This window comes from Chelonoidis abingdonii, chromosome 9, assembly GCF_003597395.2.
Source record: "Chelonoidis abingdonii isolate Lonesome George chromosome 9, CheloAbing_2.0, whole genome shotgun sequence".
NCBI classification, from domain to species: domain Eukaryota; kingdom Metazoa; phylum Chordata; order Testudines; family Testudinidae; genus Chelonoidis; species Chelonoidis abingdonii.
Window position 1 is genome coordinate 86,469,620 of NC_133777.1, and position 12,254 is coordinate 86,481,873.

Genomic DNA, 12,254 nt, shown 5'->3' on the forward strand with positions numbered 1-12,254 from the left:
TTTGTTTGTTTTAAACCTGCTGCCTATTAATTTCATTTGGTGACCCCTAGTTCTTGTGATATGAGGAGTAAATAACACTTCCTAATTCACTTTCTCTACACCAGTCATGGTTTTATAGAGCTCTATCATATCCCCCCTTAGTCATCTCTTTTCCAAGCTGAAAATTCCCAGTCTTATTAATCTCTCTAAAAATGGAAGTCGTTCCATACCCCTAATCATTTTTGCTGCCCTTTTCTGAACCTTTTCCAATTCCAATACATCTTTCTTGAGATCGGGCGACCACATCTGCACACAGTATTCAAGATGTGGGCGTACCATGGATTTCTATAGAGGCAATATGATATTTTCTGTCTTATTATCTATCCATTTTCTAATGACTCCCAACATTCTGTTCGCTTTTTTGACAGACTGCACATTGAGTGGATATTTTCAGAACGATCCACAATGACTCCAAGATCTCTTTCTTGAGTGGTAACAGCTAATTTAGACCCCATCATTTTATATGTATAACTGGGATCATGTTTACCAATGTGCATTACTTTGCATTTATCAACATTGAATTTCATCTGCTACTTTGTTGCCCAGTCACCCAGTTTTGTGAGATCCTTTTGTAGCTCTTTGAAGTCTTGGGCCTTAATGCTAAATGAGGAACCGAGGCCAATGGGAGCTGCTGGGGGTGCTGCCTGAAGCAAGATCAGCACAGACACACCCCTGTGCCCCTCCTCCCCCAGGTTCTGGCCGCTTCCCAGAGCAGCACGGGGACAGGGCAGGCAGGCAGGCAGGCAGGGAGCCTGCCCTGGCCCCAGTGCATGTCGGGCTGGAGCCGGTCTAGGCAAACGCTGGGGGAGGGCAGCGGGGCCGCGAGGAGCTCGTGGGCCACAGAAAATAACCTCGCGGGCTGCATGTGGCCCCTGGGCCGCGTGTTTGAGACCTCTTGTTTACACATAAACAAACCTAGTGTTCTCCCTTGATGCATTATTGTTTCTCTACAAAAACTCCTACCTATGCTCAAGTAAGTGCTCTGATGTCTGGATCCAAAATCTGCATCAGTTCTAGCGGGACTTCATCTTCTGACTGATCATGCTGGGAGCTCTGCCTGATTCCAGTACTCTGGACCCTCAGCTACTATCACCACCTGGGACCCCCGATCGATTCAAGCTTCATGGAGTGGTGAGACCCCATCTCTCTCTCTCTCTCAACTCATGCTGTTTGACTAGTCTATCTCACTTTTTTGTTATAGACCATTTTTAAAAAGCAATTCAGTGACTCAGCCATATGAGAACAACTGTTTTAATCTCCCTTTTATTAATGAGCCAGCCTTTTCGCCTCATTCCCCACCCTTCTGGCGCTTGTTAAAACCGTCTCACACCCTTCCTCCCTGTGGTAGCATTAGCTGTATCTGTTGCAACCTTCGTCTTTTCCATGAGACTCTGTCTTGTCTGGTTCCCTCCTACTCCTCCAGTCCCATGATAGGTGTTTACTGACCTTGAGGGGACCATGCTGGCCATTGCTAGCTCCTTATATTGTTCCTTTTCAGTGGAATTGTATCTATGATGTGTTGCCAATATCTTAACAAGGGGATCCCACAAAAATATCCCTCTTAATCCTGAGATAGACTCCATGTGCCAGGTTACAGTAGGCAAATGAAATAACTCATTGTTTTTGCGTTTAAGCAATGACACTTTCTTATCAGCAGAACCAAAAATGCTGCAACACAACTGTGCAACATTTCTTGATAAAGATGTACTTGGCTGGGAATATTACATTTTGCTCCTCAGGGTATGGCTACACTTGAAACTTCAAAGCGCTGCCGCGGCACTCTCTGAAGTGCGAGTGTGGTCGCAGCGCCAGCTCTGGGGGAGAGCTCTCCCACCGCTGCCCGTACTCCACATCCTCATGGGGTTTAGCTTGCAGCACTGGGAGCCACGCTCCCAGTGCTGCGGCACTGTTTACACTGGCACTTTACACTGGCACTGTATCTTGCAGCGCTCGGGGGGTGTTTTTTTCACACCCCTGAGCGAGAAAGTTGCAGCGCTGTAAAGCGCCAGTGTAGCCAAGGCCTGAGTGTTTTGATGGTACAATCCAGGATCCATCTTGTTTCATCTGAAGTGTAAGGTGGGGTGAGACACTTGTAGAATGACCAATAAGTGTCCCTCCCCTGGGGATCTTTTTTTTTTAAAAAACAGGTACCTGTCACCTGATGAAATCTGATGCTTTACTGTGCTCTTCAACCGTACGTTTATGAGCCTCACATATAAGCTCTCTCTTGTAGGAAGGATTTAGCTGTATCAATGGAGGGGATGATTATCAGAAGCAAGGAAATCACCCCAAGTTTCCCTCCAGTTTGTAAATTTCAGGTGGCATATCTTTGGCAAAGGCTCCCTAGGAACGCTCTCGTTGCTTACTGCATTTTAGAGTCTGTTCAGATCCCCAGGACTCATTCCCACTCATAGATGTTAATACTTCTTCATACTGCTCCCTCCTCACTAGCTTTTCTTATCTCCAAGCCTCTTATCCTGTTGCATTCTGGGAACCCGCAATGCCTCACTATGCAGAATGTCATCCACATCTAAAATGAAGCCAATAAACTAACCATGGCAGAAGGAAGCTGGGGAGAGTCACTGCTTTAGATAGCGGTACAGTACCATATGCAGCCATACACTGTGACCTGAACTCCCAAACCTCATGGAATTGCTCCACAGTCACCCTCCTCTTCTCTGAATGAAGATTCTGCCATCTAGGTGAATTTCCCTGGATACCTAACTTCACATTTCCTGACCCCAAAGTCATATCCATTTGTGTGCACCCATTTCCCCAAACCTCTCCAAATCTTCCTGCATAGGGTGAAGTCTCCATCTGAACTCTGTATTGCTTGTAAATATCCAAACCTCACAACTAGTTCTACTTTCAATTGCTCTTATATGTGTTATAAATTGCATTAGGTCCCAGACTTGGGCAAGGGGTCCCCACTTATTACTCCTCTGCATGAGGACTCACTGCCATTAGATTGTACTCTGCACTTCCTGCTTATCAACTCTCCAGCCATCTCATTGTCTTACTGCTGATGCCTACGCTGTAAACTCATTTGATAGCCACCTATGTGTATCTTGCAAAAGGCTCCAGATGAACATAAGCCACTGATCCAGCTATCACCTATATTCTGTGTTCTTCCTCCAAAGAATGCAATCAGCTTTGTTTGAACTGATCTCTTTCTCATAAGCTCTGGGCAGAACTCCCATTTCTATCCAAGTTTATCCATAAGAAGCCATTTCAGGAGGCCTCCAGGAACATAGCTGACCAGGCTGTAATTATTGGCTTCTCTCCTGCTTCTCCTTTTAGAGATTGGTATCACAACTGTCTTCTGAAGGGCTCAGACACCAGTCAAGCAACATACAAAAATAAAGATGCTAAGGGATATTCTGTTCTAGTTTTTAATCATCTAAGATTCTGTGTTGGATCCCATTTGATACAGGCAGGGGTGAGGCACTTGGATCAGGCTGCATAAAAAAAAGTTCAGAAAGGGCAGGTGAAAAGGGAATTTAGGCAAAATCTTCTTAGGAATTATCAAGATTATTAGAAGAAGCAAATGATCTGGACTTGCCAAAATGCAAGGCAATATCTAATTGGTATGATCTATTTGTATGTATGGTACATTATGAAAAACAGGTATAAGCCTCCACAGACTGGATCTCTGCCTTGAAAAGAATAGCAAGAACTTCCCTGGGGGCACTAGTGCCTAGATACAGGAACCGGCTTCCCTGGGGGCACTAGTGCCTAGATACAGGAAACTACTAGAAACTGCAAACTCATTGTGCATCACTAATGGCAGCTTTGGAGAAACCTTACTGTCCTGAGCTCAGAATTCAGCTTGTGAAGTGTGTGTTACTGCATAGGGTGGGGTGTCTCTTTATTTAACACTGTTAATGTTCACCCTAATGATGAACTGGAGCCCTCTCCTTCTCAGAAGAAAAGTAGCCATAAGACAGATTAGTTTGTGCTAGATGAATATCTTCAATAAAAATTTGTTAAACCAAGACCTTGAAGCATTTAACTAACAAGAGCCCATATCTCAGGTAACTGGAGTTAGCAGACAGACTCAGGCTTCCCAAAAGCCCTTTACACTGGCTCGTCTTCTCCTCCAGCACTGGGCTTTATTCTGTACTCCAGTTAGTGCTGACAGAAGACAGCAGAAATGCCTCACGCTTTAGTAACAATAAACATCCCAGGTCCTCTTCCAGCACCTTCCCTCTGAGGCACTCAAAGGCCAGAGACAGGCCTCGGATGTTAGTGGGTCACCGAAGTGAGCTAGGAGCACATGGTCCATTGAAAGTCAGAGAGACTTGTGCTCCCCTAAGTCACTTAGATGCTTTGGAAAATCCCCATTTGAGAGATGGGCCCAGCAAGATTTAAAGGCCAGTTTCAGAGGTACTAAGCATCTGCAGCTCCCACTGACTACAGAGGAGTTGTGGTACTCAGGCCCAGAATATACATAAAGGTGGCTGAAGAGCTGGGCTCAGAGAGCAAACGTTCTGACTTTAGTCTGGAGCCACAAGACACTTTGGGGGGAAATGAGGCATTCTCAGCAGGAGCACAGCCACTGTACATTAATGAGTTAAAGAAAGGGTGTGTTTGAGAGGTTGTAGACTCCACTCAGAAGGAAAGCATGTGTGTTTGTGGGAGGAATCCCGAGAATTCAGTCAGCAGCTCAAAGGGGATGCAGAGAGAAACTGGACACAAACTGGGACTTAGAATAAAAATATCTTGGTTCCTCCTCCCACCCTCGCCCACCCCCAGGGTTTCCTCCCAACAGCCACACAGCCTATGCTGGAATTCAGGGCATGACAGAGGAAACAATTCAACTGCACATTTTTGTCTAATGAATTTTGAAACTATCTGTGGAAGAGAAAATAACCCTCCTTTCCGATCCCAACAAACCCTCCCCAGAAACACTTGCAGTGATTCAACTCGCTCTTTTCTCTCCCTCATCTGCTGAGTCCACACAAACTGCCCAGTGGACAAGGCGGGTCCCAACTGCTGCCCCACAGGCCATATTCCCCACAGACCATCCCCTGGCTCATAGGCCATCACACAACAGGTCTAATCCCTATGAGCATCCCCAGGCAGCCTCTCACCTTGCTACTCAGTTCTTATGAAATACCCACTGGCGAGGAGGCCCCACAGACACGTCCCCACACTAATAACCCTGTAGACCGTTCAGAGGCAGGCACATACTAACACAGACTATCCACCAGCCAAGGGATGCAGGCAGATTCCCCTTTTGTTTTCATAATCTGTTTCCAGACAGACACATCACTTTTTTCTTTACTAAACAGTTTCCCCTTCCTTTTGTGAGGCACAGCGACCCTGGGCAGCTCACTAAGAGGAAGACTGTGTACAAAGAACACAAGACTAACTCCTGTAGGAGACTATGCGCCTGAAAACCGCCCCAACTGAATTCTGCATATGCCTCCCATGCACCCCCACTGTCCAGAGCCCTTAGGCCAATATCCACCATGCCCACTCCAAGCCCACTAGACCAGCCACAGCTACAGTCCTGGTGCACTTCCCTTCCCTTGCTTTTACCTGCCTGTACTGGCCATTCACCACCCATAGCCCCTGTGCTTGAATTGTTATACATCCCCCATCCCCCCACACCTGCTAGGGATACATCTTCCTGGTCAGTGCTGTGCTCATGGCACTGACATGGGGAGGAACAGCAAATGGGACTGTGCTCTGCATGCTTCACCTCAGGAAATTCTTCTCATGGATGCTTTGGCCTCCAAACCCATGCATCTTTCTGTAGGCACACATACTAAATGGGGCACAGGAGTGCCTACTCATCTCCCAAGGGGCAGATGAAAGGAACTCTGCATATGTGTAATAATGTCTATGTGAGAGGAGGAACATTCAGCTGAACTGCAACCATGGGGCAGTGGAGGAGGGAGGGGGGCAGCACCAGTCTCCTTGTAGCAAGCTGGACCCCCTAACCCATCAGCCCCTGTGGACAGAAGATGGGCCCCTGGTCTGCCTGGAATGATGCCTGGCCTGGGGGGCTCTTTCAGTGGGATCAATGCTGTGTGGGAGTGGGATAAAGCCTGTCCCTGAGATCAGAGTGTTTGAACCAGAAAGCCTGTCTTTTCTGCAGTCAGAAGCCAGCAGGCACCAGCTGCAGAATTTGCCGCAGTATACGTGTGCATGTGTGTGAGTGAGTGTGCAGCAGCCAAGCTCCTCCCCTCCAGCCTCCTCACTGTGTGATAAATGTGTCTAACTCCCTCCCTTCTTCCCCGCTCCACTCCCACTCCAAGTCCCAGCCCCTCGCCCTCCCCCACTTAATTCAGAAGTCTTTTGTTGGCTTCACCAGACTTTCAATTGCTCTATCACAGTTCAGCAGGGTTTGCATCTTCTTCTTTACACCAACCCCACAGCAGCAGCCTCTGGCCAGTGCTCAAGGGGCCAAGCCTGCCCCTGCCCCTGGCCCTCTGGTTCTGTCTAGACTAGGTGAAAAGCTTGTATTTAAAAATATTTTAACTGACACATTCTTAACAGTAGCGTTCACAAGGTTTAACACCTTAATAATATATTAGCTGGTGGTGGTAAGTCAGCTCTGGATGTGCCCTGTGAAACTAGAGCCCTCCACTTTGCTGATGGGACAGCGGGTCGCCCCCGCCCTGTAACCTTGGGAATCCAGGACAGGAGCTTCATGCAAAGGGAGGGGCTCACCCAGTGCAGTGTCTGTGCTAAAGGGAAGGCACAGCAGGGGCAGGGGACTAACAAGGACAAAGACTGGGAGGACACAAGTGCTTCACTCTCTTTTGATGTCCAAGGAACTGAAAATCTAAACACTGTCATTAGCCTGGATACAGAGCTGGCAGGACACGCATCCCCAGGACAGGAACATCAACTCCACACGCCCAACCACTTCATTCCTCTCTCTGGTGCCCTGGAAAGGCTGCATCACTCATACGTTTCACAGGCAGCTTCCCCTTTGCCTCCCCCACAAATTGGAAGAGTTTGATGTTTTCTGGCTTCCTGTAGTGGAAGAATGAAGTGTTGAATAGCTCCAAGCCAGACTTTAGTTAATGCAAGGATACTGCTGTGTGTGTCTGTGTATGAGTGTGTGTGTGTGAGAGAGAGAGTACACGTGCGCGTGAAGGGGGCTCCAGTACCCCTTTCCAATCCATTAACAGCATTGCATTCCACCTTAACACCCCACCCCCTTCCTGATTAGCATTAGCCTCATTCCAGCATCAGCACCATACAGACCCCTCAGTCACCAACTCTTGCCCAAGGGAGTGCCTGAGACGCAATGCCGGCCCCAGGCAGAGGGACCAGCACACTACCATCACGCAAGGCAGTGCCAGCCCAAGTTCTGATGCTGCAGCACACTCCAAGTTCCTGGCACTCAGTATTTTTCCCTGGCTCCTACCCTGTATTATCCATCCTGAGATATGTCTGAGCCAGAGAGACAAGTGCAGAGAACAGCTGAGCAGCCAGAGAATCCAGAGTCTCTCTGTCCCTGGGGCACTTGGGACAAGAGCAGCTGGCAAGGGGTGCAGTCCTCTTATAAAAACTAGCTCTGCCTGCAGCCACCTTACCTTCTTGTCACTGTCCTTTTCTGCCCAGACTCCATGCAGCATCCCCTGCCCTATTTCAGCAGATCAAATAGAGAAATTGCATCTGCCAGGAATCACTGCAAAGGTCTCCAGGAAGGGTGACGGCAGATCTCCCAACCACTCCTTAGCCACAGCAGGGTGAAACCCAGCCAATCCCATCCCTTTGGGATCAGACACAGCAGAGCTGCAGCAGCAGACAGGGTGGATCTCCATGTGCCACATATTATCCAGATTTCCTGTGAGCACTTCCAGATGGAAGGAACCCCTACCTCAAATTGATGAGTTGTTTTGGTACCTCCAACCCTTAAGCAATCCAGCTGGGAGACAAGCAGTGTCATCCCAAGAATGAGGCCAATCCTGGCTGTCTCGATCCTGCATGCCCACCCCCTCCCCACCCCACTGGCTGGAGGTCTCCATTAACTCTCAGTCGCCCTCGAACACCCATTCACACCAGGCTGAGGGCACAGGATGGGAAAGAGGAGTCTGCACGTACCATAGGGTCCTGAGATGAGCAGCCCATGGAAGTAGCAGCCGCTGCTCAGGATGCCTGCAGAGTCACAGACACAAATGAGCTGCAGAAGGCAGCTGCTATGTCAATGCAAATCTGGGGGAGGAGCTGGTCAGCCTCTCTCTGACACCCATTCAACAATGCGCCAGGCAGACTTAACCCTCTCTGGGCCTGTCTTCTCCTGGAGAACACCTGGGACCAGAGCCTAGCCCTGACCCCCCCCACCCCCACCCCCACTGCTCCCAGATCATTAACCCTTAGGGCAGGCGCCAGAGCCCAGCCATTGCACGAGCTCCCTGTAAACCCATGGGTGCCAATGCCCAGCACCAGGCACCTCCATGTCTTCCACCTAAGTCCTCTGGGTACCAAGCCTGGCCCCAGGCACCTCCACACCATCCTGTTAACCCCTTGGGTACCAGAGCCTGGCCCCAGGCATCTCCACACCATCCTGTTAACCCCTTGGGTACCAGAAAGTGGCCCCAGGCATCTCCACACCATCCTGTTAACCCCTTGGGTACCAGAGCCTGGCCCCAGGCACCGCCACACCATCCTGTTAACCCCTTGGGTACCAGAATGTGGCCCAAGGCACCTCCACACCATCCTGTTAACCCCTTGGGTACCAGATCCTGGCCCCAGGCACTTCCATACCATCTTGTTAACCCCTTGGGTACCAGAGCCTGGCCCCAGGCATCTCCACACCATCCTGTTAACCTCTTGGGAACCAGAGCCTGGCCCCAGACACCGCCACACCATCCTGTTAGCCCCCTGGGAACCAGAGCCTGGCCCCAGCACCTTCACACCATTCTGTTCCCCTTGGATACCGGAGCCTGGCCCCAGCACCTCCATACAATCCTGTTAACCCCTTGGGTACTGGAGCCTGGCCCCAGCACCTTCACAACATTCTGTTAACCCCCTGGATACCAAGCCTGGCCCCAGGCACCGCCACACCATCCTGTTAACTCCTTAGGTGAAAAAGCCTGGAATCAGGCTCTAAATCCATTAACCCCTTGGGTGCTGGAGCCCAGCTCTACAAATGGCCACATATTCCTTGTTCATTAATGCCCTGAGTGCACCAGCTTCTCTGTGGCCCAAGAGGAGAGCTCTGATACTTCATTAGCAACATGCCTTGAAATCCATGCAATTGGGTAAGGCTCCTTGCCCAGATACTTTTCCAGCTTATTGTTATAAACATGTTTCTGGCCCCCCTGCAGGCAAGTTGCTACCTTGTTCAATGGAGGAAAGTACCTGCCCCATGCTTGGAGGAGAGCCTATATTTTAGTTTGATATGTTTTTCAGTTATTCCCAAGTTGGGCCGGGGCCTCATGTCATGCCGAAACTATACAGAAATCTCCTTAATTAGCATTTGAAATATTGGCCAATATTTTGGCCACCAGGCGCAATATCATCCATCCCAGCCAGATGGGGTTTATTAAAGTCTGACATTGTTCAGATAACTAAAGATAGTGAGTAGCTCTAATAATCGCACAGTATGAGGACCCTGATCCCTAAGAACTTCTGCCTTGGATGCAGAAGAGGCCTTTGATCACGTGAAGAGGGAGCACATGCTATAGACCCTCCAGAGCCTGGTTTCAGGCTTGTTTTTAGATGATGGATTAAACTTCTATATAAGGACCCCACATCTCTAATCTTAACCAATGGCATAATTTCACGGTCATTTAACCTTCTCTGAGGTACCATATGGGGTTGTCCCTTCTTGTGTTTGATCTGGCCCTAGAGCCCATGAAGATCACTACAGGCTCTCACCCAAACATTTGGGTATTAAGATTGGCCCACTGGAGTACCATTAGATGGTATATGCTGATTCCTTCCTGTTTATAATGAACCTTGAAATCACAATCCCTGCCCTTCTTACATTAATCCAATACTTTGGCTCACTTTCAGGCTGTAGCATTAACTGGGAAAAGTCAGAACTACTTTAGATTGCCTGGCTGCCTTTTAGCAGGGCTTTCTCCCAGTGGAATTTTCATAGGCAGTCAGAGGCAGTTAAATACTTGGGGATACAAATAGCAAGAAACCTTAAAAAAACTGAAAAAATGAATTTAGACTCTAACCTTCTGCAGCTGGCAGAAAACACCAATCAATGGCAGGCACATTCACTGAGCCAAGGGGTGGGGAAGGGGGATTAATCCAGTTCAGATTAATGTTTTACCTAGATGTTTATACCTTTTGAGTGGGCTTCCTGTCATCATCTCACCATTCTATTTTAAAAGATTTAATAGGATTATCAAGACTTGTTTACAGGGCCTAGCACAACACCTCAGACTATCTTGGAGGAAGCTTCAGCTCCTTCCCATTGGCAGTAGCTTCAGACGCCCAGACCTTCATAACTATTACGTTGTCTATCTCATGTCCAGGTCTCTCCCTATTTGCAACACAGAAACAACAACATCCCTTATGGATGGGGATTAAAAGAAAATGAATTAAATCAATCCTCCTGTTGGGATCCTTATCCTACCCTACCGAGAAAAAGAAAATGGCCTCTGTAGTGGCAACCAGGAGAGTATGGGCCATTTTGACCAACAGATTCCACTTTCACTCTTCACACCATATAAAAGCCACTACATGGGGTTACAGTGATTTACAGATTGGCAACCCACCAAACATATGGAGGGAATGAACAGAAAGAGTTAGAGTCCTCTCTCAATTGGTTGGTGATGGGGGAATGGTTCATTCGAGGTGTTACAGCAGTATAAGCTACTAGCTACAGCAATATGGCAATATATACTGCTAAAACCTTTCCTGACCTATCACGTTGGCCCAACACCCTGAGACTACCCGACACCCCTGAAGTACAGAACAGTAAAGAAACTCCACACACTTCCCAGACCCATATATCTACATATATGTTTTTCTGATGGAAAAGGTCTCTGATTCCTGAAGTGATCACTAAATCCTCAGATCAGAGTCATAGAGTTTAAGGCCACCAGATCATCCTGTCTGATGTCCTGTATATCACAAACCATCAACACTACCCAGCACCCACACACTAAACTCAACACCTGAAATCAGATCAAAGCATTATAACCCCCAGGAGACTAGGTTGTTATCAGCCACAGGCAGAGAATGGGAGAGACTGAGGTGCACCAATGTTAAGAGTCCCCACAAAGGCAGGGAGATGATTGAGATATACCAGATGATCTTGGCAAGTGACCTGCAACCATACACTTCAAAGGAAGGTGGAAATCTCCCAAGGTCACTACCTATTTGACCTGAAATAAAATTCCTGCCTAGTCCAACTTATGGTGATCAGTTAGACCCTGAGCATATGAGAAAGAGCCAGCCAGCCAAGCACCTAAGAGAGAGACAATGTGTGGTACCACCTCAGAGCCCTGACCCATCTTGTCCAATGTCTCATCTTAGCCATGTTTATCCCTGATGCTTCAGAGGAATGAGATTAAAAAAAAGAGAGATAAAGGGCTAGATTGTCTTCTAAAAAGCTCCACAATGGTCAATTGTATCGCACAATGCAAAACTTGCTTCTATAGACGTATGTTAACATTTAATTCAACAGCAACAGAAAGTTGCTGTGTGCTGAGCTTGTGTTTGTCAGTCTGTTTGTTTGTTTTGGTTGTTTGAAGGACCCTGTGCTGTAGCTGGCAGTTGGAGGCTGAGCAACAAAGGAAGGTTTGAAAGCTAGAAGCCTCTGGTAATTGGCTAAGCCTTAACTAGTGGGCGGGGCATTCACTCAGGCCAGGGCTTTATAAAGCCGCGCACAAGCGACCAGGGGAGCTTTGCGACCAGGGGGCTGCTAACAGGGAGTTTCGCAAGGGAGTTTGGAAGGGGAGTAGGAAGGAAGCGGGGGTCCCCTGTTGGTCCTATCTGTGACCCGTTAATCCCTTGAAAATCTATAAACCAAACTACATCCAAACCTTTCTCTTTAAAGCAGAGCAGAGTAGACAAGGAGCTGTAGACAGGGGAGTTTGAGAGGGAGTTTGACAGAGGGAGGCTTACGATGGTTAGGAAGACCCACAACACCTGTGCCAGCACTGCTTCTGTCTCCTCCACCTGCGCATGTAGCCAGACAGAGTACCAGAGCATGGATGCTTCTACCCAGATTCTGGTGTGGTTTTGCAAAGACTGTAGCTTGCAATTTCCACTTACTGATATCTAGG

At 48.2% G+C, this 12,254-nt stretch overlaps 2 protein-coding genes across 8 annotated transcripts in view; one reads left to right on the forward strand and one right to left on the reverse strand.

The window, feature by feature from the left end:
• PPIP5K1 (diphosphoinositol pentakisphosphate kinase 1) overlaps window positions 1–12,254 on the forward strand; it is a 222,927-nt gene that overhangs the window by 197,456 nt on the left and 13,217 nt on the right. Inside the window, exon 31 of one of the 4 annotated variants that reach the window (XM_075069777.1) lies at window positions 1,051–1,781. The exons of 2 other annotated variants lie outside the window; for them this stretch is intronic. In XM_075069777.1, the coding sequence (XP_074925878.1) occupies window positions 1,051–1,100 (50 nt within the window). In that variant the 3' untranslated portion in view covers window positions 1,101–1,781. Of the gene's footprint in view, window positions 1–407; window positions 750–1,050; window positions 1,782–12,254 lie in introns of those variants that run through there. One more of the 4 variants, XM_075069778.1, reaches the window with a different exon arrangement.
• The window catches only part of MAP1A (microtubule associated protein 1A), a 140,447-nt gene that overhangs the window by 39,752 nt on the left and 88,441 nt on the right, over window positions 1–12,254 (reverse strand). The window contains exon 1 of one of the 4 annotated variants that reach the window (XM_032768627.2): window positions 8,107–8,183. The exons of 2 other annotated variants lie outside the window; for them this stretch is intronic. Coding sequence is in view for 1 of the 2 variants with exons in the window: in XM_032768625.2 (XP_032624516.1) it covers window positions 8,107–8,133 (27 nt within the window). In the remaining variant the exon portion in view is untranslated. Of the gene's footprint in view, window positions 1–8,106; window positions 8,184–12,254 lie in introns of those variants that run through there. One more of the 4 variants, XM_032768625.2, reaches the window with a different exon arrangement.